General features: G+C 59.2%; 1 protein-coding gene across 1 annotated transcript; it reads right to left on the bottom strand.

The window, feature by feature from the left end:
* Positions 1–618: 618 nt before the first annotated feature.
* SOX10 (SRY-box transcription factor 10) lies at positions 619–9,387 on the bottom strand. Its single transcript, XM_021687659.2, has 3 exons — positions 8,873–9,387; positions 3,723–3,991; positions 619–1,408 (listed from the first exon to the last, which is right to left on the bottom strand). The coding sequence occupies exons 1-3, from the start codon at positions 9,307–9,309 to the stop codon at positions 705–707; spliced, it is 1,410 nt and encodes a 469-aa protein (XP_021543334.1). The 5' UTR covers positions 9,310–9,387; the 3' UTR covers positions 619–704.
* Positions 9,388–20,406: the final 11,019 nt, after the last annotated feature.

Below are 20,406 nucleotides of genomic sequence, written 5' to 3'. Positions count from 1 at the left end.
AGTAGGGCCGGGGTGCTCTTTCTCCGTTAGACAAAGAATGAAGTGATTGGCACAGAATTGCATCTGGAGGCCTCTGTGCCAATTCCTCCCTGTGTTCAGAAAGGGAGGGGGCCCTGAGGGGATGAGGAGCCCTCCCTCTGAGATCCCCCCCAAAGCTGTTCAAAACTGTCCTCAGCCCCCGAGGGGCAGTTGTAGCCCACTGTAGGCACTGATGCAGGTCTCTGGCCGGCTTTGATCTTAGGCACGTGGCCCAAGTGGCACGGATTATGTCAGACCCCTCATTCTCCACGAGAGCGCGAACACGGGCACAGGTGTGGCAGGGCCTCCGATTCCCATCTGACCCTGGATGCCTCCCCTACTCCCAGAGGAGGGTGAGCGGGTCTTTCTCAGGTCCTGGGATGAGGGTCATTCCTGGGGGGAAGGTGCAGCCCCTCATCGTTCATTCTAGGGGCGACAGTCAACCTCCTTCTCCTCTGCCCAGCCTAGTAGCCCAGGGCTTTGCCTGGGCTGGAGCCTGGATAGGACGGGGTGGGGTCATCAAAGGTGGTGAGCCAGACAGAAAGCCTTCCCTCAGCTGTCAGCCTCTGCAGCCTCCTCCACAGCCACCAGCAGGCCTGAGATGGGTGAGGAACAGGGCACGAGGGCTGGGGGAAGGGGCTTGCTACCCAGAGGGGCCGGGCAGGGTGGTGATGACGGGGCTCGCTCTAAGGCCGGGACAGCGTCGTATATACCGGCTGCTCCCAGTGTGTGGGGCTGTGGGACTGGGGCCCTGAGGGGCTGGGGTCAGAGATGGCCGTGTAGAGGGGCCGCTGCGAGGGCCCCATGTAGGAGAAGGCCGAATAGAGGCCAGAGGCCTGGCCTGAATGGCCATAATAGGGTCCTGAGGGCTGATGGTCAGAGTAGTCAAACTGGGGGCGGGAGATGGAGGGAAAGGCGGAGCCGTAGTGGGGCAGGCTGAGGGAGGTGTAGGCGATCTGTGAGGTGGATGGCTGGTCGGTGTAGTGTGGGGGTCCCTGGGGCCCCGCGGTCTCCGTCTTCACCTGGGCTTTGGCATCCACACCGGGTGGCGAGACCGTGGGCAGAGCCACGCCTGGTGGCTTGGAGATCCAGGCGGAGTGTCCACTGGCCACAGCCAGGGCGCTGCCCAGCCCGTAGCTGGCTGCCGAGTAGCTGCCCACGTGGCCTGGGTGCCCGTTGGGTGGCAGGTACTGGTCCAACTCAGCCACATCAAAGGTCTCCATGTTGGACATTACCTCGTGGCTGATCTCACCGATGTCCACGTTGCCGAAGTCGATGTGAGGCTTCCCGCCCTCCCCCATGGAGCGCCCATCCCGCTTGGGGTCTGCCTTGCCCGACTGCAGCTCTGTCTTTGGGGTGGTCGGAGGGGTAGGTGGGCCATGGCTCTGGCCTGGGTGAAAGGGAGACAGAAAGAAAGTGGGAAGCGAGGTCAGAGGCTTCTGGATTCTGAAGGTTCACCATCAGAAAAGATGCCTCCAGGAGGCCGAGGATGGATCACTGCATGACCTTGTAAGCTTTACGTGTTTGGGCAGCCCGAGTTGGCACTTAATTCTGTAACGGTCTAGGGCTGGTCTCCAGTTGTTTCTGAAATTTCCCATTCTGAGGGGTGCGTCTGCCTCTTCCCCCAGAGCAGGACTCCCTCTGTCACCCACCTCCTAGACAGGCGTGCTGCATTTTGAAAAACCTTCCCTGTTGGGAAGTTGTTCCTCAGATCAGCTGAAGTCGGCTTCCTTCCCTGCTCCCACTGCCGCTTAGCTGTCCGCCCTGATGGGTCTGGCCCATCGCTCTGTGCGTGCCTGTTCTCTTGAGCGCATGCTTGGCTTCTGCCCGCTGCTCTCCTTGCTGCTGACCTCGCCTGCCCTCATCACTACTGACTGCTTCACTTTGGCTAGCTTGCCTGTACCTCCTACCCCCACCCCATCCGCCCTTGGCCCCCAAACAGCCATGTGTCCCCTCTAGCCCCGTCTGTCCTCCCAAAGCCCGCTCAAGGGCCCCTCACTCCAGGAAGCCTTCCCTCTGACTCTGCCCCACCGGCCTCTCGCTCAGCTGTGCTGCCCCTCGTCCTTCCAGCTGCTTTTCCTTGCTTGATCAGGAGGACACTTAGATAGCTGACTTGCTCCACCCCTGTTCCTCTATTTTCTCGTTCACATATTCATTCAGCAAATGCTTAGGGGGCACGGTGCCAGGTGCAGGGCATGCAAACATAAATAAAATGGGTCCTATCTTTACAAGCTCAAGAGTCTTGGTGGAGGATCCAGAGACACACAGAACTGGAGGGCAGCATCAGAAGTGACAGGATATGCAGAGGGCTCAGGAGACCAGAGGAGGAAGCCACCCACCCTGTCCTGGGGACCTGGGGAAGGTCTCCCTGAGGAGAGGAAGCTGAGCTGGCCTTGAAGGCTGAGAAAAAGCCCATGCCCACAGTTATATTCTGAGGTGGCTGTATGGTATGTGGTCTGGGGTCTTCTGCTCTGTGTGTGTGTGTGTGTGTGTGGTGTGTCCCTGAATCTCTGAAGATGGGGTATGTAAGTGTGTGGGAGAGACAGCCGGACTGGGGATCCCATCGGGGAGAGAACATGTCCATGGTCTGTGAGACTGGGGGCTCCTTGAGGGCCGGCCCGTGTCTCCCTCATAAGACCAGAGGCAATGCCAGGTCCTGCCCTGGCCAAGTGCTCTGGATTTTGAGAGCCGCCTGCGCTTGAATCCTGGTTCTATCACTTACTGTGTGATCCTGGGAAAATGCCCATCTTCTCTAACCTGTCTCCGTATCAGTAAAACAGAGACGATACCGAGCGGCTCAGACATGGCCTCCTTCTGGAGGTACAGGCTTCATGCACACTTGTTTCTTCTTCACTCGTTTTCATCCCTGTTCCTCCCTCTAGACTGTGGACCTCCGAGACCAGGGAGCTTCTCTTGTTGGTGCCCCTGGTGTCCGCTCCCAGGTCTGGCACAAAGGAGGGCTCGGGCATGTCTCCTGAGGGCAGAGCTGTGCTTACGGAGACTTCCTGTGTGCCCGAGCCCACGTATGGCATATTCTATACGCTGTACGAGCGTAAGCGGGGCAGCAGTGGTGCTGGCAGGGGCCCCAGAGTCCAGCTGCCTGGGCTCAGACTCAGCTGTGCCCGTTTTCTCATCTAGGACATGGGAGTCACTTGTCACACAGCTGAAGTCTGAGCCCAGGCAGTGTGGCTGCCTCATCACAGCTCAGAGTGATTGAATGAGTTATTACACCTAAGGCAATTAGGGTGCCTGGTACACAGTAGGTGCTCTTTTCATAAATGCAAATGCAACGAGATGCCCTGTGTCTGGCGCTTCCGTGGCACTTGCTCAACATCACATGCCATGGCTGCCGGCAGTGATCTCTCCTGCATTTGATCTCCCATTTCTCAAAATCATTCTGTCTCTGCTTTTCCGGTTGTAACTCACCCCTTGGCCTCCACGGCCTCCTTAACTAGCCTCTTCACTCAGCAGCTGCACCCTCTTCCATCAGCCGGAGCCATCGTGCCCAGCCACTTCCTTTGGCGTCTGAGTTCCCACTGAGCTCCCTCCGGGACCCTGCACCTCAGCTGGGGCTACTGTGCAGCCTGGCAGCCTCCCCAGCCCCCAGGCCGGTTGTGGGTCCGGGTCTCACAGCAGCCAGCCCTCGCCTCTCCCCGGTGCCCAGGCTCTCCCCACCCACAGCTCGTCATCAGCCCAGCGCTCACCTGAGGGGTGCTCGGGGTTCCCGTCTGACATGGGGGAGCCCTCTCCCGGGTGCCGGTGGTCCAGCTGGGCGCTCTTGTAGTGGGCTTGGATGGCGGCAGCCCCGCCCTGCTCCGCCTCCCCGCCAGGACACTCTGACTCCCCCTGGGCCGCCTTCCCATTCTTCCGCCGCCGGGGCTGGTACTTGTAGTCTGGGTGGTCCTTCTTGTGCTGCATCCGGAGCCGCTCAGCCTCCTCAATGAAGGGGCGCTTGTCACTCTCGTTCAGCAGCCTGGGGTGGTACAGTTGGGGGAGATAGTAGAGGGGCCAGCGTGAGTCTCTGCCCTCAAACAAATGAGGTCCGGGGATGGCAAGCCCAGAGGGCAGGCAGGGCCCAGGGCAGGGGCTTGCTCTTTGATTTACAAACTCGGAAGTGAGGCCCAAGGAACCACAGGCTCAGAAGGCTGTGACCTCTCTCCCTAAACTCTCGGGGGCTGGGGTGTGGGAGGGATCAGCCTGCTGCTCCTGGCAACCCTGAGGATGGAGTTAAAAGTAGGAATAGAGCTTTTTCTTCTTCTTCTTCTTTTTTTTTTTTTTTTAAGATTTATTCATTTATCCTAGAGAGAGAGTGCGCAAGTGCAAGCACACAAGCGACAGGGCGGGGGGGGGGGGCTAGAGGGGGATGGGGAGGGACAAGCAGACTCTGCTTGAGGAGCCCAAGATTGGGGCTTGACCCCAGGAGTCAGGAGAAGCTCACAACCTGAGACGAAACCAAGGGTCAGATGCTCAACTGAATGAACCACCCAGGCGCCCCAGGAATAGAGCTTTTGAGGGACACAGAGCTTCAGTTCAAGGAAAGAAAAAATTTTTTCATCATCAAAGCTGTCTGCAGGTAGAGCTGGCTGCCTCCTTAGGGGGTGAGCTCCCTGGGGCTGGAGGTATGCAAACTGAGCAACAGTGTAGTGAGGGGGAAGAGTCCAGTCTCTGCTACTGGCTAGCTGTGTGACCATGGGCAAATCACTTCTATGAGCCTTAGTTTCTTTGCTTATCAGATGAGGATGATAATGCTTGCTTCAGTGGGTGTGGGATTGGCCAAGGTCCTGGGTGTGAAGCACTTTGCACAAGGCCTGGGGATGGAGGGCGGGCACCTTGAGAAACAGGTGCTGTTCTACTACTGCTGGGGGGCTTGGGCAGGAGGACCTGGGGTGGGCCCTCTCAACTCTGGAATGCTCATTTTGTGAATTCCAGTGTGGTGTGGCCGAAGGGGCAGGATGTAAGTCCCCTTCGCTATGCGGGGTCACGGCATCCTGGGGGAGATCATATCTCCTTGTCCAGGGGGTGACAGAGGCTAGAGGAAGCTAGACTTTCTTCCCAGACCCTGGGACAGAGGCCCACAGACCCTCTCCCCCTGCCCCTAGGTGAGGAGGGCGGAATAGGGTACCTTGCAGAGGGGGCTGAGGGGAAAGAACAAACTCATAGAATCCTAGATGTGAGGGACAGTGTGGGTGCGACTCTGTCCTGCCCAAAGGGCCTCTCTCTGCAGCTGCCCACCCCCTCCCCAGTGGGTGCCCTCTTCCCCCAGTCAGGAAGGCCTAGCCCTCCTGCCCAGGATGGGAGGGGGTGGTCATACCAGGCACCTCCTAGCCGGCAGCAGCATTCCTGTGCAGCTTAGCCTCCCCCCCACCCCGCCACCCCCTCCCCGCAGGCTGCCAGAACCCAGCCCTAAGGCAGCTTTCTCCAAGGGTCCCTCTAGCTGAGTGATGGCATGAAGACCCCAGACCAGCGCCTCCTCCGGGGTGAGGGAGTGGGTTGCAGCCTTCCTCCCCCAGCTATGCAGACTAACCCCCCACCCCAACCCCCACTCCAGCCAGGCCTCAGGGAGGCTGGCCAGCAGAGAGGGGCGGGCCCTGAAGGTGTGTGTGTGTGTGTGTGTGTGTGTTGGGGGGCGGGGAGAGAGCTGCACTAGAGGGCGTAGAGCAGGCTCAGCCCACAGCCAAGGGCCCCAGCACAGAGGCTCTGGAATGGCTGGGGACACTGAGCTTCCTCTCCTACCCCAAACCTTCCTTGCGCCCTCTGTCCAGCTGGCAACTGGGTGTGAATCAGCCAGAAAACAGTAGGGGGCATGGAGAGAGGGAAGATTTAAACACAGCACACCCTGTCGCCTCCCTTGCTAGTTCCCAGCAATACCCTAACCTTGACAGAATCCTGACCCCCGGCCCTCCCAACCCCCAGCACCCTCAGCACCCACCCCAGCCCAGTCCCTCAACTGTCCTTCAGCAGCTACAGTTGGCTAACGAGCCTCCAAGCCCCGACCCCAACCTCAGCTCTGTTCATTCTCTCCTAACCCCAGACCCATCCTGCCCCCACCAAGTAAACCACCGCAAATCTAATCTTGATCCCAGCACCAGCCTCGCTCAGCATTGCCCTCCAGGCCCCCACGTCACCCAAAGCTCTAACTGCAAACCTGATCCTCATTTGCTCTCCACCTGGCCTCTGTCCTCTAGGTCTCCAAGGTTTGGAATAGGGGCCAGGAGAGGATAGGCTGGTTACCCCTGCAAACGGGGAATCCCGACCGGGGCGGGGGCTCCCAAGGTGGGGCACCGGCTGCTGTTCCATCTGCTCTTCCTGTCAGGGAAGGCACCTGTGGACTTGCGGGTCAGGAGAGGCTCCAGCCTGTGACCCCCTTTCTAGTCTCTGGGGTCTAATTACTCTCTCCGGGCACGTCAACCAATGTACAAGCGTCAACATGTGATCAGCATCCAACAGTCCTTTCCCAGGCGGGCCCTGAAGGTTAGCCTGACTGTCAGAGCTCACATAGCCACTTAGGAGCCAGGACCTGGACGCTGGTGTGTCCGACCCCAACCTACTTCCAGCACCCCAAGCAGTCTGTCCTCATGTCTTTCTCTTTTTGGGTTTAGGGCCCTGTTTTCCAGTTCTGCCTGTCTAGCCCATCCCCCTTCCTGGAGGCCTGGGAGTCATGAGCCTGGGAGGGATTTCAGGAGGGGTCCCCACCCAGGATCCAGGTGTCCCCCCCACCTGTGGGCATAGCCTTTCATCCTTGTCATTGTCCTGCCACCCTCCTACCCCTGGGCTTGGGTCCTGAGCAAGCAGCATCCGCTTTCCTGATGGCCCTATGCTAGACTGGCCCTTGGGGCCAATCAGTGATGGCCAGAAACTAGTCCCCTGAGAGAGCCCAAGCCCAGGGTTCTGGGCTGGGGGAACAGGGACAGGGACAATGGAGGGTCCAGTCTTAAATCCTTCACAGTGGGTTGAGGGAGAAGTGGGGGTCCATCCTTGCTTTGATGCTGTCACTGGGCTGGTGCTGTGGTCTGTTCCTGATCCCCCAGGTCTGCTCGATCTGCCTGTCTGTCTCCCTCCTGGTTGTCTGTCTCTCATTTGCTCTTCTCTGTCCCACAGCACCAAGGGTACTGGCCTGGGCTGCGCCCTACCCAGGTGCAGATGGACCTTGGGCAGAGGAGCTAGTTTTGACCTCTGCTCTTGGGCAGAGCTGGAGCCTCTGAGTTGACACAGCAGGCTGGCCACTAAGCCCAGAGCCTGCCTGCCCAGGATGAGCAGAGCGCTGAGGGCTGGGTCGGGGAGGTGAAGGGGCACCACGCCATCAGCAAACACATGGGGCCACGGGGCTGGATGTGAATCCCTCTTGGGTCTCTTGGGGGACCTTCTTGCTTCTTCTACTACTCTAAACCGTTGGCCTTCTAGGCCCAATCTCCATTATGCTGGGGCCCACAAGGGGTGGGCAGCAGCAGGAGGGAGGCAGGCTCCTCTGAGAACCCCCAACTTTCTGAAACTCAGGTATGCCTCACTCCTGCTCTCCCCTTCTCTGCCCTACCCCCCCATCACGCTTTAGAGCGAAGGGGTGACCCGCCACTGTCACCAAGGACAGTGTGGGGGAAAACCACTAGACGAAGAGTTAGGAGACCTGGGTTGTGGCCCTGCTCTGCCACCAGCTGTGTTGTGGCCTTTGAGGTCCCTTTGCCTTTCTGGGCCTGTCTCTTGGGCAGTCTAGTGGGGAATCAGGTGGTCTCTGCAGGCTTGCATCTCTTGGAACCCCTGTTCTTTTTCTGAGCTGCCCAGGACGCCTGAGGTGGGAGGTTGTTACCCTACTCAACACAACCCAAGGTTGTTACCCTGCTCAACATAACCCAAGGGGCCAGGCTGAGCCCCAGACCTGAGGTGAGGGGTGGCAGACTTCCTCTTTGGGGGGCATGTTTTTCCCCAGAGCTTTGGGCTGGACCCAGGGAACCAAGGACTCTGAGGCACCCTGGGTAGGAAGAGGAGCCAAGGTTTCCTCCTGGCCAGGGCTCTCAGCTCCAGCTCTGGGGCTGGAGGGGTAGGAGGTTACTCAACGCTGGGTGGGGCCCTGGAAAAGAAGATGGCGCCGGACTGGGGGAGGAAGGGAGAGAGAAGCAGGCCTGGCAGCTCTGGGACAGGGTGGGAGGGGAGACTTCTTTCTGTGTCCCCTTCCCTAGAGGATAAAGAGAAGAGCCCCCTCCCCCCCCCAAAGGAGGGGAGGATAAGGAAGGCACGATGAAGGTAGCTGGGACAGGACAGGATCCTGCAGTGATAGATTTGCCCTTGGCAGTTCTCCATCCCTCACTCTTTCAAAGACTCCTGTCTGAATTCCTTATTTTCCTTGAACTGCCCCCCAGTTCTCCATCTGGCTGCCTTAGTTTCCCTGCCTCTCCAGCCAGGCCTTCCATTCTTTCCCAAGCATTTCTTGGGCATCCCCCTGACCACTGGGGCCAGTGGCGGTGGCTCCCGCGAGTGTGCTGTGCTGGCGGGAAAGCCGTTGGTGAAGACCTTTGGAGTGGGGCCCTCGGGATCCTCCCCTCCCTCTCGCCTTCACCCCCCCAGCAAGAAGCTCAGGCCCTTCGCCTGCCACCGACAGAATTCCAACCACGAGGGGGCGCCCTCCGGTCCGCTGCCCCGGGTGGGGAGCCTTGCCTAGGCCGCTGTAGTTCTAAGCCAGTGCAACCTCAAGGGGGTACTCATGGGGGGAAGGGCGGGCCCAGTGCCCACACCTGGTCTTCCAGTCCCATCAAAGCGGTGGCTGCCCCCGCGAGAAGGGCCCGGGCAGTGCCGGTCTAGCCTGAATCCACCCGCAGCTAGGGGGCCCGCGGGAGCTCCCCGGAGGCGAGTCGGGGGCGCTCACCTCCAGAGCTTGCCTAGCGTCTTGCTGAGCTCGGCGTTGTGCAGGTGCGGGTACTGGTCGGCCAGCTTCCTGCGCGCCGCCTGCGCCCACACCATGAAGGCGTTCATGGGCCGCTTGACGTGCGGTTTGCTCTTGCTGGCGCCGTTGACGCGCACGGGCATGGGCACCAGCGTCCAGTCGTAGCCGCTCAGCACCTGGCTGACCGCCTCGCGGATGCACACGGGGAACTTGTCATCGTCCGCCTCGCCGTCCTGCTGCTCCTTCTTGACCTTGCCCAGCTCGCCGGGCCCCGGGCTGGCTCGCAGGCCCGATCCGCCGCCGCCGCCGCCACCGCCGTCGGGCCCCAGCGAGGTCGCGCTCCCTGGAGACAGGCAGCGGGGCTCCTCGGAGCCCACGGGGCTCAGCTCCACCTCGGATAGGTCCTGCTCCTCCGCCATGTCGCCCCCGGCCGCCGCCGCCTCGGCCGCCTCCCCGGGGCCCGCCGCCGGGGTCCTTGCAAAGAGTCCAACGCCCACCTGGACGGGAAGGAGGGCGCGATGGAGCGGCCGAGCGCGCAGCCCCGACGGCAGCCCGAGACGCGACGCGGGCACAGCCCCGAGGTGGCGCCCGCTCGGCTCCCCCTAAACTCGCTAGAACCCCTGGGGCCCGCGCACATGCCAGACCCGGGCTCGGCCTCCTAGCGCCCGCCTCCGCGTCTTCCCACCACCTGGTCCCAACCGTCTCTTGGTGTGGGTGGGTTTGGGTTTTTTTAAACCTCTTTTTGGGTGGAGGTTTGTTGATGGAAAGGAAGAAAAACGGACTCTTTATTCTGCTCTAATCCTGGCTCCTGGAATTTCCCACCTTTTCTCTCACCTTTCCGTCTTCCCTTCTGCCTGCCCCCCGATGGGGTCTAGAGGAGCTGGGTGGGGGGCAGATGCGGTGTCAGTCTCTCTCCACCCACGCCCCACCGCAGGGTCGCAGGCCGGGGCCCACGAAGGCAGGAGCCGAGGAGCGGTCTGCGCACTCACTCACCTCCTCGGACCTCTCCTCCAGTCTGGGGCTCGTCCTTAGGAAGTGGAAAACCGTGTCCCAAGGTGTGCGGTCCAGCTCGGGGCTTGGGGGTGACGCTGGTGGGCTGGGAGGGAGGGGCTGGGGGGCCCTGAGCCTCAGGCCACGGCCTCGTCAGGACGGAGCCTGAAACCTCACCACCAACCACCCTGGCCGGACAGCCCGAGACTGACTGAGCACTGAGCTGCTGCGGAGGGCTGGGAAGGAAGGAGGGGGAGAGGGGGAGGGGGAGGGGAGGGAGGGAAGGGCAGAAGGTGGAGCCTCCAGCGCTGTCCTTCATCCCCAACACTCAGGGCTCCTCCGCCAGGCCCCCCCATCCCAGCTCCAGGCGCTGCTGTCCCAGGCCTGTCTTGGGGCCTGGGCTTAGTCAGGGAGGTGTAGGAGTGGGGGTGGTTAGGCCAGGCAAGCCAAGGGATGCAGGTGGGCAGGGTCAGAACCTGTTACTTGCAGGAAAATTGGGCCCAACTGGGACCCCCAACCTTTGCCTCAGGTGGTGGGATGGGCAGGTGGCAAAGGATTGGGGCTGGATGAGGAGAACACGGGTGAAGTTTCTGTGGACATCTGAGGGCGGCTGGCCTGCGTCGCTGGTTTAAGACTCTTAGGGAGTGCCTACTGTGGTCGGAGGGACGCTGCTTCTCAGCCTGCCTCGCCTGCCTCCCACCCCGACCCAGGCTACCCTCTGCCTCTGCTCATATGGCGAGAGAGCACACGCGGGTCCATACCTGGTGAGGCAGGGGCAGCTAGATACGCCCTGCCCAGGGCAGAGGCCCTAGCTGCCCCCCTGGGCCCTTCTCACCAGATGCGCAGCACTTGTAAGGGCTGGGCTGGCTCAAGGTAGAGAGGCAGGACTGAAGTTCCTAGGGGGCTGGCCGTGGGCCTGGGCTGGGGGATCCTCTTCAAGTAGGTCCAAAAGGCTTCTGGGGCCACAGCTCCCTCCACACTGGGTTCATGCTCTCTTGGTGTGTGGGGGGTCTCAGGCCGGGTTGTCATGAAGTCCTGCACTCCCCCAACCCCCCTCTCCCGCCTCTCTGCCCACTTCTGTCCTCAGCCACCTCCCTAGTGGGGTGATCGCTCTCCTTTTTCTTTCCCGCCCATCACCCAAGGCTCCTTTTCCTCTCCCCTTTCCCAGGTCTCTCCCCCAAAGGTCACAGCCCCTCTCTCTTCCCAGAGGGTGGGTGTCGAGGCAGAGGTGCGGGTGGGCATGGAGGGGGCAGATGGAGCCCGGCCCGCACTGGCGACCATGTACGGTTCTGAACTCAGTGGCTGGGCAAGGCCCTAGGCCCACCCCAAGGGAGTCTTGTCTGGAGTGGGCCTGCAAAGGGGGTCTAGGCAAGGCCTCATGCTTGGGAAAGGCCAAGGGGGTGGAGGGGGGTGGGTAATGGGACACAATGAGGTAGTCACACGAGGCAAAGGCATGTTGGGGGTGGGGGGAACGGACATTGGAGCACACACACACACATGCTCGCACACACAACCAGCCAGACAATCGGGCCAGTGTGTCTGGGGCCTCGGAGCCCAGTGAATTAGGAGTTTGATAAGGGTTTTCTCTTTCTCTCGCTTGCCGGCCTTGGACAATCTCCCCCCAGTTTTCCTCGACGCCACCCCCGGCGCTGCCAACCCTCCTCCCCCCGCCTCCCTTCTCTTCCCTGTGCCCAGACTCTTGTTCGGGGCCTTGAAACAGTGAGCTGTCTTTGTTCGAAATACAGGTGAACGGCAATCATGTGATTAACACACACACACATAAAAAGCTTTTTAACAGCGCCCGCCCGGCCTCAGAACCGCCCAGAGAGGAGCCGCCCTGGGTGGACAGAGGGACGGAGGGACGCGCATCCAGCCGGTCGCGTCCAGCTGCTGCAGCAGTCTCCAGCACTCGCTGCTGCCGGCCCGCTGCCCGCCTGCCTGGCATCTCTCGATCCCGGTGGGTCCCCACTCGTCCTCCCGTCCCCTTGGTTCCTCCTCTTCAAGGGAAGGACTTCCCTGCTCCCCGTGGTGTCTGAGACCCCCTGGGCCGGGAGGGATGGCTGTGGAGGGAGAGGGCCCAGGGTAAGAAGCCCGGGCGTGGGGTCCCACAGCGCCCCTCTCCGGCTCCCCGCCTTCTCCCTCACCCTCCTTGGCCCAGCTGTGCCAGGATGGGGGTGGGGGTGGCAGTGGGCGCTCTGGGTCTGCAGAGAAGCCACGCTGGACAGAGGGGGCCTCTCTCTTCCCCTCCCTCTGTCTGTCTGTCTCTCTCCCTCTCTCCTGTTTCCTCATTGCTGTGCTTGGGCTTTCTGCTGAGAGGTGCTGGATAAGGCAGGTGGGCCTTCAGGGGTGCAGGGAGGGGCTGCCAGATGCCCAGAGCTGTGGGCATGGAGGGGGGTGAAGGGGAGGGAGAACCCCTGCCGTGACCACCCCCATGCTGACAACTGTAATCGTCTCCATCCCATCCCAGGCCCTGGGGGCCCCAGCTTCCTCCAGCAGAGAGGGCAAAGGCCCCAGCCATCCCTGGAGAGCAGTGAGTTTGGAGAGGGGGCACTGGTGTTGGGTGAAGATACCCTGGCTTCTGCCCTTGGCAGAACAGCCACACCCCAACCAGTCTGCCCATCCTCACTGAGGTGTGGCGGCCGGTGGACTCTGTGGCCTGCCCTCTCTCCCCAGTAGAGACGGGGGCCCACAGTGTGAGCGTAATGGTGCAGAGTTAGGTTTCCTTCCCTGGGTGGAGAGGCCTTTCAGGAGCTACAGGCTTTTCCTGGGACCCCGCCTGGGTTCTGTTGCCACCAGCCCCAGCCTTACTGCTCAGACAGCCCTGACAGTGAATGACAGCCCCTGGCCGTCAGACGGAAAGCCCACTGAGGACCCCGCCTGGCAGAGCTGCTTCCGTCAGCAGTGACCCTTAACCCCTTAGCTCCTCTTCCTAGGGCATTGGGCCTGCTCTGTGGAAGGCTCTGCCCTGGGCTCCCTGCCCCGGGTCTCAGGCCCTTATCTCTCACCTGGGCAGTGACCCCCAGTGCCTCCCTGCCTGCCTCCCAGGACACACTGAGCTGAGATGGGGGAAATCTGCTCTTCAGTGGGGCTGGGGCTGTGTGAGGGCGAGGGTGGTGCTGGTCAAATCGAGCCTCTGCTCCAGCCTCAGTTTCCCCAGATGGGCATGAGACTCTCTTCCTGACTGAGGACAGATGAGGGGACACTGGGAAAGCACTTTAGCACCTCCAGGCACCTGCCTGGTCTAGGCTGTCACTCCCTCATTCCCTCAGGCCTGTGGCCCCCTCTCTCAGTGCTTCAGATACTCACTATCCACGTCCAGTGTCCTGGGGCCGGGGATGGGGAGGAGATTCGCCTTCATCCCTCCCTGCTGGTTTGTGTGGAAGCCGGGGGTCGGCCTAGGGCAGTACTTTTCACCATAAAGGTGTGCAGCACACTGGCTCCCATTCTTCAGGTCTGGGATGGGACCTGCCATTCTGCATTTCTCACCAGCTCCTAGGCAGGTGTCTGGAGGATTGGTTCTAATTCTTGCTGAACTTTAGAATCATGTGTGAAGTTTTTTAAAAGTACTGAAGCCTGGCTCCCACCACAGACTGGCTGATTCTGAAGGGGCGGGGGGGACAGTCCAGATGTGTTTACTTTTCGAACTCTCTGGGCCTTGCTCTCCCTCACTGGGTGTCTGGAGCCCCGAGGCTGTGATGACCCCCTGCAGAGCCCCAAATCTCTGGGGAGAGGGCAGGGGGCCAGGGCTCTGGACCCCAGAGCTGGAGGTCAGAATTGCAGTCACACTGGAGTGTGTGGGGATTTGGGGGATGTGGCAGGGGAGGGGCTGCACATTGGGGTGAGGGAGGGCTCAGGGGCACAGGTCAGGGGTCAAGGGTATGGTAGTGACCTCGACAGAAGCTTAGTCTGGGTGAGTGCATGGGGAGTGTGAGAGCTCCCTCGAACATTTCCTGGGCTCCCACTGCCTCTGGACAGGCTGTGTTGTTTGTGGTTTGGAGGGCAGTAGAAAGAGCACTGGACTTGGAGTCAGGAAGTTGTGCCATTAGCATCCACGTGGCCTTGGGCAATTTATGCTGTTAGCTTCTTGGGATTTGGTTTTTGCATGTGTAAAATGCTGATAATATTATATATCACTACATGTGCGAGTGGATGGGAGAATTAATTAAGAATATGCACACACACACACACACATGCACGCACGCACGCACACAAGTACCTGGCTCAACGTTTGGTATGTAGTAGTAATTTATGTGCTGGGAGGTGGGAACGGTGCTCACATCAGTTCAAGTGCGCAAGTGTTTACTGAGTAGCCACTGTGGACTTGCCTTCAGGAGTTTATAATCTGCCCATCGAATCCCAGCATCAGACCAGGGTGGTGTGTGATAAGCTCCTCGGGGTGGGGCCTCCCCTACCCTGTGCCCCCTTGACAGCAGAGACCCACACTTCCAGAGCCTCCTGTGGGCCAGCCCAGCTCTGAGAGCTCTGTCCTCTCAGCAACCCAGTGAGTGGGTACTGTTATTATTCTCCTTCTAGGAAAGAAACTGAGACACAGGAGGTTCAGTGACAGGCCTGAGCTCACCCAGCTAGTGATAGGTGGGAATGCACTGGCACTCACAGTTTACCTCCTGAGCCCAGCCTCTGACCACTCTGCCCCCCTGCCACTAGACCCCAGGTGCCACCATGGGCCAGTCCCCTCCTCCACCCACCCCCCGGGCCTTTGCACTTTCCCTGTGCTCCCCATCCATCATTGCTTACAGCCCAGCTTGGAGGCCCTCTCTTCAGGGATGCACTCCTGGACACGAACTCAGTTGGAATTCTCTTCCTGTATTACTTTCCAGTGGGGGTGGAGATGGCCTTGCACCTCCCCTTACACAGCCTGGCGTCTGGCCGGTCTCCACCTCCTACCTGGAGCCCCCTGAGGGTAGGGCCATGCCTTCCTTCTTGGTGTTGGCCCCCCCAGGGCCCAGCATGACCTCAGGGAGTCTTTCCTGAGTTGAGTTGCTGTCAGGGTTCCAAGGAGGAACAGATAGGCGAGGCTGGAACAGGCAGGACTGGCTTCCTGGAGGTGGAGGGCCTGAGCTCTTGTGGAGGATGAAGGACGGCAGTGTTCCAGGGCTTGTCCCAACAGGGGCTCTCGCCTGTCCTTGTTTCTTCTGGTCTAGGCTGAGGGTCCCACCCCAAGCCAGGAAGGTAGCTCCTGGGGCCTGAGTCTTCCTTTCCTGCCCTGCCCCACCCTCTCTGGCCACCAGGAGGCTGGGCCAGTGCCTAGGGCAGCCTCAGGGCCGCTGGCCTCTGCCCTTTTCTCAGAAGCGCTCCCAGAAGGAGACTGCTTGTTCTTGTTCTTGTTCTCCAGACCCTGCTGCTAGAAAGCCCTTCCTGGTGTCTGCCCCGAATCTCTCACGCTGAGCTGAACTTTCGGGAATGTACTCTGTATGAGACACAGGAGCTCAGAGTTTGAGGGGAGAGGCCTACACAGATACCCAGTGCCTTGGCACAACCCAGGGCCTCCAGGGCTGTGTGGGCCACGGGGACTCCGAGGGCTGGGCTTGAGTCCCAGCTGGGCTGTGGAGGCCCTTTGTTGCCCCGGCCACCTCTACCCTCCCCTGGCCTCAGTTTCCCTATCCATAAAATGAGGGGCAGACTGGGTTATCTCTGAGGGCGTTTCCAGATTTGATAGCACATGAATTATATTTCAGAACGAGAGTCCAATGCCTGAGCTAATGTTTCCAAGCCTTGGTGTTCCTCAGAGATGGATTGGCGTCTCTTGAAAAGGCAGTTTTGTGGGCAAATAAGTTACGGAAACCCTGCTTTCCACTTCCTCTTTTTAGAGATGCAGGGCCTGTCAAAAGCTCTAAGTTCTGCAGTTAAGAAATGGATCTTTGTTTAAAATACTTATCCCCAACTCCTCCTCAGCCCTGTGTACTCTCCCCACCTCCACTCTGCGGCCCAGGCCCCAGCGGCCAAGCATCGCTCAGGACACCTGGTGGCCGGGCCTGGAGCCTCTTCCGACTCCTGCATCCCTCGCCTTTCCAGCGGGACCTTGTCCCTGTGAGCTGGGTCCTTCCCACCTTCCAGCATGATGCCTTGCACTTAGAAGGTGCCCAGCGGTGCGAATGAACGAATGACTCTCGAGGAGATAAACTTGCCCAGGCAGCAAGGTGTGCTGCTCTTGAGTCAGACAGCTCTGGGTCTGAATCCTGCCACCCCCACTTATTAGCTGTGTGTCCTTGGCAAAGGACGTGACATCTCTGAGTCTCACTTTCCTACTAGGCTGTGCGGAGGATGAAACCGGATGTAGTGTGTAAGCACTTAGGATGGTCCCTGGCACATTACAGGACTCAGTAAATGGCAGCTATTGTTCTCAGCATCTAGGGGTCGGCCCTCGGAAGGTGGCTGTCAGTTGACCTTGGGTTTGATAGGGGTCCTTCTTCTTTCCCTGTCCAAGTGCTGTTGCTATCACTGGATGTTCTCCCGTCAGCCCCTAGTAGCTGGGGGCTGGCAGAACAAGGGCAGGGCCATCGTCCCGTTGAACAAGAGCAGAAAGGGAAGCGATTGACTGACTGAGGTCACATGACTGTTTAGTCTTGGAACTTGACCTCTTTGCCCTGACTTTTTGCCCCAGGTTTCCCAAGGACCCACCCCTAGGCAAGGCTCTGCTGTCTGGGGTAATGGAGAGGGGCGAATGGTCAGCTTGTCTTTGAGGAGCTTGTTGATGAATGGGGAGTTGGGTCATTCATTCATACATTCCCACACCTATTAGGGCAACATGGTGCAGACATGCTTGAGGGTGACGAGATCGGGTTGGGGAAGGTGGAGGAAAGAAAGGAAGGGTGGGGGAGGGCCGAGGGTGGCTTTTTTCAGAGGGGACCCTGGTATTGACCTGGAGGGGGCTGCTGCCGTCATAGCAGGGTGGGCTGAGTGTGGCTAACGAGGGCCTCTGAACCTCCATCACCTGGGCAGCTTGGGGCGAGGGTCTCGTCCAGGTGGCCCAGTTTAGGGGGTGGCTGGAAAAACCCAGATCTGCCCACACCAGATACCCTGTCATTTCACTCCGTCATCCAGGGTATGACCACGGACCAGGGCTGTGGATGCTGAAGGGCAGGGGACCGGGCTGGGTGTGATGGGAGTCAGGATCACCCATTTGAGCTTGGCGTTGCGAGTGCATCTCTCCTCTTGCAAAGTTCCCCTCTCTCCCCTGAAAGTGAACACAGGGTGATCTGGTGGGATTTCAGTGTTTGTATGAGCTCGAAGGGGCCCCTCCACAAGAAAGTTACCATATCTTTTGATGATGTCACTTTATAATGACAAAGAAGCTGAGTGATGAGCCTGAGATCCGGAGCCAGAGAGACCAGGGTTCAAATTCGGTCCTGCCCCACTAATCTGCTGTGGGATTGGGCTGCTTACTTATCTTCGTAATGAATTACTTCATCTGTAAGATGAGGATGCCAATACTTGCCTCCTGGGAATGTCTCAAAGATGAAAAAGCAATGAGAAATAGCAAGTGTCCAGCAGATTGCCTGAAACAAAAGGTAGACATGGCCATTCACTTCTCTCGTCGGTGTCCAACGTTTTCCAGGTAGGACGGCTAATGTATTGGATATGATAATAACTTGGATATAATACACTCAGGAAAATCTCTTCCCTTTGTTGGAGGAGGAGACGCACTTACCACGATAAGACCGAGGGACTCAGGCACAACCCTAGGGGTGTGGTCGCGTGTCCGGGTGCTCTGGTGCAAGCAGAAGTATAATATATCCGCGAGGCTGCCAGGCACGGGGATTTTGCATGTCTCACCCCCTTACCAGGTGGCAGGCTGAGAAGTCAGAGAGTTTGAATGTCTTCCGTTTGGGGCTAGAACCCTGAGTGGAAATCTCAGCTTTGGCAGGTACAGTGGGAGGAGCTGCTCCCAACTCTGCCAAGGTCCAGACTCTTGCTGTGTGACCTTGGGGTAGTCAGCTGCCCTGTCTGGGCTTGCTCATCCATTCCTCTATACAATGAGAGAGTTGGCCTCTGATCTCAGGGGGGCTCTTTCAGATTTACTAGGAGGGGTTTCAGGGTTCTGTAGGAAAAGGCCCACATCTGGTCTTGTCTCCCCCGAGGCAGCTGCTCAGGCCTGGACGCGGGAGTACACAGCAGGTGCTCAACAAGTACTTGTCCAACCTCGTTGACCAGAGAGATAACCCACTAAGAACCTTGTGCTACTTCTCTCCTCAGGCCTGATCACGTCATTTCTATCTGACCCTTTGGGGCAAGACCCACGAGTTCACACCACAGTCAGCTGTTTGCTCACTCGATCTAAAGTGCACAGATGTGGCAGATGCACGTGCACGTAGGGAAATAACACTTCAAATCAGAGATGGATCAAATACATATTTCCTTCTCATGGCTCTTGGGATCAAAATCCCAAATCTTGGGGCGCCTGGGTGGCTCAGTCGTTAAGCGTCTGCCTTCGGCTCAGGTCATGATCCCAGGGTCCTGGGATCGAGCCCCATATCGGGCTTCCCTGCTCAGCGGGAAGCCTGCTTCTCCCTCTCCCACTGCCCCTGCTTGTGTTCCCTCTCTCGCTGTGTCTCTATCTGTCAAATAAATAAATAAAATCTTTAAAAAAAAAATCCTAAATCTTCAGCCTGGCCCTCATATCCTGGCCCCACTCTCATCCCCAACACTCCAGCCAGAGTGGCTGCCAAGCCCCACAGATGCCCTCCCTCCACTGAATGCACTTCCACAGTCTCCTCGCTGGCTCCTCCTGTGGGCTCAGCCTCGAGGTCGTGTCTACAGACACCGCCTGATTCTCCAGCATCAGTTATTTCCCTGTGACAGCACTCTGGCCTTTTCCTTTATAGCGCTCACTGCAATTTACGATTTTATGTTTATTGTGAGATTATTCATTGTCCGTCTTCCCACAAGGATGTCAGCTCCACGAATCCTTGGTGATCTGCTGAATGCCTGGCATGCTGGAGGTGTCCAATGAACGAATGGGTGAATGAATGAATGAAGGGGTGAGGACCGGTAGAGGAAGGGGTGGGAGGCCTGGAAAGGGGAAAGGAGCAAGGAGGGAGTCTGAGTCTGAGGGCTGGAGGGAGGAGACTGGTCCAAGGTCTCTCATGTGATGGAGGCAGGCGGCTTGATGCCTAGTCCGGTATTCTTCTTTCTTCTGTAGCTGGGGCTCCTGGAGGGACAGGCTGGGTTTAGTGAGACGCCAAACCCCTGAGGACCTAGGGAAGGGGGATCTGAGCCAGCTCCCCAGCCAGCTCCACCCCTTCCCCTAGCAGGCAGGAAGGACAGGGCAGATCTGTCAGCTTCAGACACCACCGCCCCAGGGGACCCAGCCCTGAGTCCCAGGAGGCCAAGGGAAAGAGGGGGGCACAGGAAGCACCCGGGTCTCCCCCTCCTCCCTCCTGCCCCACCCTCCGCCCCCATCTCTGGCTAGAGCTCACAGCCCTAGGCCTTGGCACTAGGGGGACGGGGGTGGGGAAATGGGGGACAGAAATCCTATTCTGGCCCAATGCCTTCCTTTCCCCCATTTGATTTCTGGGCCTCAGGATGGTGACTGACCTGGCAGCCCCCAAAGAACTGGGCCCTGGCCTTGAGGCTAGAGGGACAGAGTGAAAGAGAGGGGGCACTGCCCACTTCGCCCCTTCCCATGTGCAGCCCCGGGGCTGGGACCTGGGAGGCCTCCCTGGCTTTGCCAGGAAACCTTGCGTGGCCATCAGCGGCCCCCTCATCTGTTCGCCTGGTTAACCCCGGGGCCACGTGGGTCTGCAGGCTTCCCAGTCACAGATTTAGGTGGGAATCTCTTTTTTTTTAAGATTTTATTTATTCATTCAAGACACAGAGATACACAGAGAGAGAGAGAGAAAGCATTAGCAGGAGAGGCAGAGGGAAAGGGAGAAGCAGGCTCCCTGCTGAGCCAGAGCCGGACATGGGGCTCAATCCCAGGACCCTGGGATCATGACCTGAGATGAAGGCAGATGCTTAACCGATTGAGCCACCCAGGCGCCCCGGGAATCTCTTTTTAAAAGCTCGGCTGTGACTATGGTGCAGCTGGTCGGGAACCTACTGGAATAGATGGTCTCTAAGCCCCCTCCCCAGCCTCAAAACGCCCGCCTCTGGGGCAGGTCATCCCTCTGGGCTTCGTGGTGCCCTCCCTGCTGCTGTGTGCTGAGCTCCCGGCCCTCCTTCTGCATGCTGCTGGAGCGCCATGTGTGCGGGCCTGGCGAGTGGGGTGCTTGCTGCGAGGGGGCTGCTGGTACCTGCCTGGCAGGGCCCCCTTCCGCCCTCCTCCTCGGCCCCCGCATCTTCCTCCTGACCTTTGCCTTCGGTCTTCTTTTCCACGCCTGGCTCTGCCTCTTGTCCTCTCCGCCCGATTTCCTTCTCTCTGCCCATTGCTTCCTCTCCCTCCTCTTTCTGTCCGCAGTCTCCTGTCTCCAGGAGGCTTTGTCATTTTGACCCCACAGCCAGTTGCTTCTGTCTCTCAGCGTCCTTCCTTTTCTGGCCGACTCTGCCCCTGGCTGGCCGTCTCTGTC

The sequence above is a fragment of the Neomonachus schauinslandi genome, chromosome 5 (genome assembly GCF_002201575.2).
Source record: "Neomonachus schauinslandi chromosome 5, ASM220157v2, whole genome shotgun sequence".
Taxonomy (NCBI): domain Eukaryota; kingdom Metazoa; phylum Chordata; class Mammalia; order Carnivora; family Phocidae; genus Neomonachus; species Neomonachus schauinslandi.
Note: the sequence above shows the minus strand (reverse complement) of the source record. Positions and strands in the feature narration are given on the sequence as shown.